This window comes from Pyrus communis, chromosome 13 (genome assembly GCF_041283825.1).
Source record: "Pyrus communis isolate YQ-2024b chromosome 13, ASM4128382v1, whole genome shotgun sequence".
Classification (NCBI taxonomy): Eukaryota; Viridiplantae; Streptophyta; class Magnoliopsida; order Rosales; family Rosaceae; genus Pyrus; species Pyrus communis.
This window is the reverse complement of record NC_142577.1, coordinates 22,583,116-22,586,998: the sequence shown is the minus strand read 5'-3', so window position 1 is coordinate 22,586,998 and position 3,883 is coordinate 22,583,116. Positions and strand designations below refer to the sequence as shown.

At 40.3% G+C, this 3,883-nt stretch overlaps 1 protein-coding gene across 1 annotated transcript; it reads left to right on the top strand.

The window, feature by feature from the left end:
• Nucleotides 1-311: 311 nt before the first annotated feature.
• LOC137736220 (glycine--tRNA ligase, mitochondrial 1-like) lies at nucleotides 312-3,631 on the top strand. Its single transcript, XM_088682583.1, has 7 exons — nucleotides 312-701; nucleotides 1,319-1,461; nucleotides 1,511-1,750; nucleotides 1,844-1,961; nucleotides 2,047-2,601; nucleotides 2,741-2,821; nucleotides 2,912-3,631. Exons 1-7 carry the CDS (start codon nucleotides 402-404, stop codon nucleotides 3,506-3,508), a joined length of 2,034 nt encoding a protein of 677 aa, XP_088538709.1. The 5' UTR covers nucleotides 312-401; the 3' UTR covers nucleotides 3,509-3,631.
• The last annotated feature ends 252 nt before the right edge of the window (nucleotides 3,632-3,883 follow it).

Below are 3,883 nucleotides of genomic sequence, written 5' to 3'. Positions count from 1 at the left end.
TTTCCTATTAAACTTTGTGTTACTTGAAAAGCAAGTTTCTCTCTTCTCATGATTTACTATAAATAACGAGACATCCTACAATTTTCCAACGTCTTATTCTCTCCTATCTCTCCTGCCGCACCCTCGCATTAGGAAAAAAAGCTATATCAAATTGGGAATAAAAAAAATTGAACCGAATTCCGCTCCGATTTGGAAAACTCATGTCGACAAGCACTCCTTTCTTTTGGGCCGAGACAGCAATGACTAGTCGGCCTAGTTTTTGAACTATTTTATTTGGACACCTCTTCGTTATTTACAAACGTTTCTTCCCTCTGAAAAAGTAAAACGCTTGTGTTCCCCTTCTTCGCTCCGATCCACTGTCCAGACGGACCAGATCGATTCCTCAATGCGCCCCAAATTCAATGTCTGCCGCCTCCTCGCTGGAATCGAGAGCTGCCGGCGGCACCAAACCGGATATTGACGCCGCAAACGAAGCCTTGAACCCGATGGACGAGGACCTTAAAGTCTCTAGAAGCGTTGGCGCGCTTAACGTCACTAGGCAGGTGCCATCTCGTCAAGCCATGGCGAAAATGCTGCAAGAGCGGTTGTTTTACATCCCGTCCTTCAAAATCTACGACGGCGCTGCGGAAACCGCTGGGCTTTTCGACTACGGGCCTCCCGGTGTCAAGCTGAAGAACAACGTTCTTGCATTTTGGCGTCAGGTGAAGTTTAAGGAAACTTGATATGAGTTCAATTTGTTGGGCTAATAGTAGAAAATTTATTAAAATAAGTCTAATTTTTTAAATTTAATTTTTTAATTATCAATAAGTTTTAATATAAAAATTAAATTTCTTTTTAATTATCTCTATGATTTTTTTATTTTATTTTTGTTCTTCCTCCGGCTTTAAACTGCATTTATAGATTTTATTTTTAATTTTTATACTCAACATATATCACATGTTAATTGTATTTACCTACCTATATGACATATTCTTTATTATAATCAACCTATCACAGATGAATATGTTTTGCTTGTAGTATATTATGTTTTTTTTTTCTACCTTTTTAGTTAGGTTTTATATATCGTTTATAGGTGTAAGGTATTTGTTACTTGAGTTAGGGTAGAATGTTTTGCAATAGATTTATGTTAGTATATTAGTTTTTTTGGTATAAGATATTAATTAGATTTTTAATGCTTGATTTTAATTGATTTTTAATATTTTTAGAAATAGAAATATATAATTAGATAACTGGACTCGCTTCTAAAAACAATATATGTTTTTGGATCGATTTCGTTTCTGATCAGGTTAACTTAAGACTTATTCTATTTCCTTTGCAGCATTTTGTTCTTGAGGAGAACATGCTAGAAGTCGAGTGCCCGTCTGTCACGCCCGAGATCGTTCTGAAAGCGTCGGGGCACGTCAACAGATTCACTGACCTTATGGTTAAGGACGAGAAGAACGGGAACTGCTACCAAAGCGAGCTGCGCTAGTAGCGCGCCTCCATTTTTCAGCTGGCGTCAAATCGAAGTCCACTTGCTGAAAGATTTCTGCACCGAGAAGCTTCAGAAGGATCTCAACATCGCAGAAGAGAAGGCGAAGGAACTCAAACATGTACTCGCTGTGTTAGATGACCTCTCAGCTGAAGAACTAGGTGCAAAGATCAAAGAGTATGGGATTACAGCCCCTGACACGAACAATCATCTGACTGATCCCTATCCATTTAACTTACTGTTCCAAACGTCAATTGGTCCGTCTGGCTCGAGCACTGCGTAAGCATTCAAACACATTGTCGAATATTTGTTTTTTGTGTATTTGGTTTCAAAGAATTTGAGAGTCCTGATTCTTCGTGTTTCGTTACTCAGGTGCATGCGACCGGAAACGGCACAAGGCATATTTGTGAACTTCAACTATTTGTACTACTACAATGGCAACAAGCTACCTTTTGCTGCAGCTCAAATCGGCCAAGCCTTTCGAAATGAGGTAATGTGTCTTTCTCTTTGAATGCTTTTGTTTTGTGGTTCTTGTGCAAGTAATTGATTTCGAACATGTTTATCTATGCGTGCAGATTGCTCCTCGCCAAGGGCTTTTAAGAGTCCGTGAGTTCACACTCGCAGAGATTGAACACTTTGTAGATCCCGAAGACAAAACTCACCCGAAGTTTAATGAGGTCGCGGAGTTGGAGTTCCAAATGTTTCCGAGGGAAGAACAGGTATCTGGCCAGTCTGCAAGGATAATCCGCTTGGGTGAAGCAGTTGCAAAGGTTGGTTTTTATCGATTTCTCTTCGGCCTTCCTTTTTGTCCTTTTTTTTTTCTCTTCTGTTTTTCTAACATTGCTGGCATGGTCGACAATCAAACTTTAGCCTATTTCATTGGCCGAGTCTACCTCTTCCTCACACGGTTGGGTATAGACGATGAGCGTCTAAGGTTCCGCCAGCACCTGCCAAATGAAATGGCGCACTATGCTGCTGACTGCTGGGATGCTGAGATCGAGACTTCATACGGGTGGATTGAGTGCGTTGGGATTGCAGATAGATCTGAATATGATCTTCAAGCTCATTCAGTAAAAAGTAATAAAGATCTTATGGCTCATGAAAAATTTTCAGAACCAAGAGAAGTGGAGGTATGCTTTGTTCCTAATCATTTAGAACCATCACTACTATTAGTAAACAACTAATTAATCATGACTTCCTCGCTTATCTAAACACGTTAACTCGTCATTAAAAACAATTGTTTTTTACTAACTTGTTTTGTGATTTCAGGAATTGGTTATATCTCCGGTGGTTAAAGAGACCGGCCTTGCTTTCAAGGCGAACGGAAGGAATGTAGTTGAAGCACTGAAGGTGAATACTCTTTCTAGTCCAGTCCATCGTTTTGCGATTAATACTGAACATAGTTTTGGTATTTAATTTCTGTAACCTTATGTGTTTCAGACCATGAATGAAAAAGAAGCTTTGGAGATGAAAGCGGATTTAGAGACGAACGGCGAGGTGAAGTTCAATGTCTGCACACTAGGGGAAAATGTATCAATAAAGCAGAATATGGTGATGATTTCATACAAGAAAAGGAAAGAACACCAGAGAAGATTCACACCCTCAGTGATCGAGCCTTCGTTTGGAATCGGGCGGATCATCTACTGCCTCTTCGAGCATTCATACTACACCAGACAAAGTCAAGCTGGAGAAGAACCGTCAAATAACTTGAACGTGCTCCGTTTCCCTCCTCTCGTGGCGCCCTTTAAGTGCACGGTTGTCCCGCTGGTTCAGAGCAAGGGGTATGAGGAGGTGGCTAAAGGCATTTCCAAGTCACTGACCGCAGCTGGCATATCACATAAAATCGACATTACAGGCACCTCAATCGGGAAAAAGTATGCGCGGACCGACAAGCTTGGTGCGCCCTTCGCGATCACGGTGGATTCTACTACGTCAGTGACGATTCGGGAGAGAGACAGCAAGGATCAGGTTCGTGTAAATATGAAAGAGTTAGTGGTTGTTGTTGTTGATTGTTGGCTCAAACCAAATGTAGTCTAAAACCAACAAATGATGTTGGCTACTTTTGTGGTCAAAATTGATGGTTGGCATGCTACATGTGGGAAATAAAATGGATGGTCTTATGCCTAATTTGTTGTCAAAGAATGGATGCATTTATGCCTAATTCTTTTGACTTGATGAGAGGCCTTTGGCCTATAAAAGGAGGTGTAGGCATAACTCAAATACAACATCAAGGAGAAAGGAAGAGAGAAAAATAGCAAGAAGCCATTTGGCATAGAGAAGAATTTTCTCAAATTGTCTTGCTTTGTATTTTTGGTTTTCTCTTCCTATTGTAAGTGTGAGAGTTTGGGATATTCGGGTCTTTGGGAAATTGAGTGATAAACACTATTGTATGTTCTCATTGATTATAGTGGA

What these genes read in the sequence shown, in the direction of transcription:
- LOC137736220 (XM_088682583.1), top strand. Translation starts at nt 402, where the DNA reads ATGTCTGCCGCCTCCTCGCTGGAATCGAGAGCTGCCGGCGGCACCAAA. An exon ending in GCCAAGCCTTTCGAAATGAG is followed by an intron (nt 1,962 to 2,046) that starts GTAATGTGTCTT and finishes CTATGCGTGCAG; the next exon opens with ATTGCTCCTCGCCAAGGGCT. An exon ending in ATGTAGTTGAAGCACTGAAG is followed by an intron (nt 2,822 to 2,911) that starts GTGAATACTCTT and finishes TATGTGTTTCAG; the next exon opens with ACCATGAATGAAAAAGAAGC.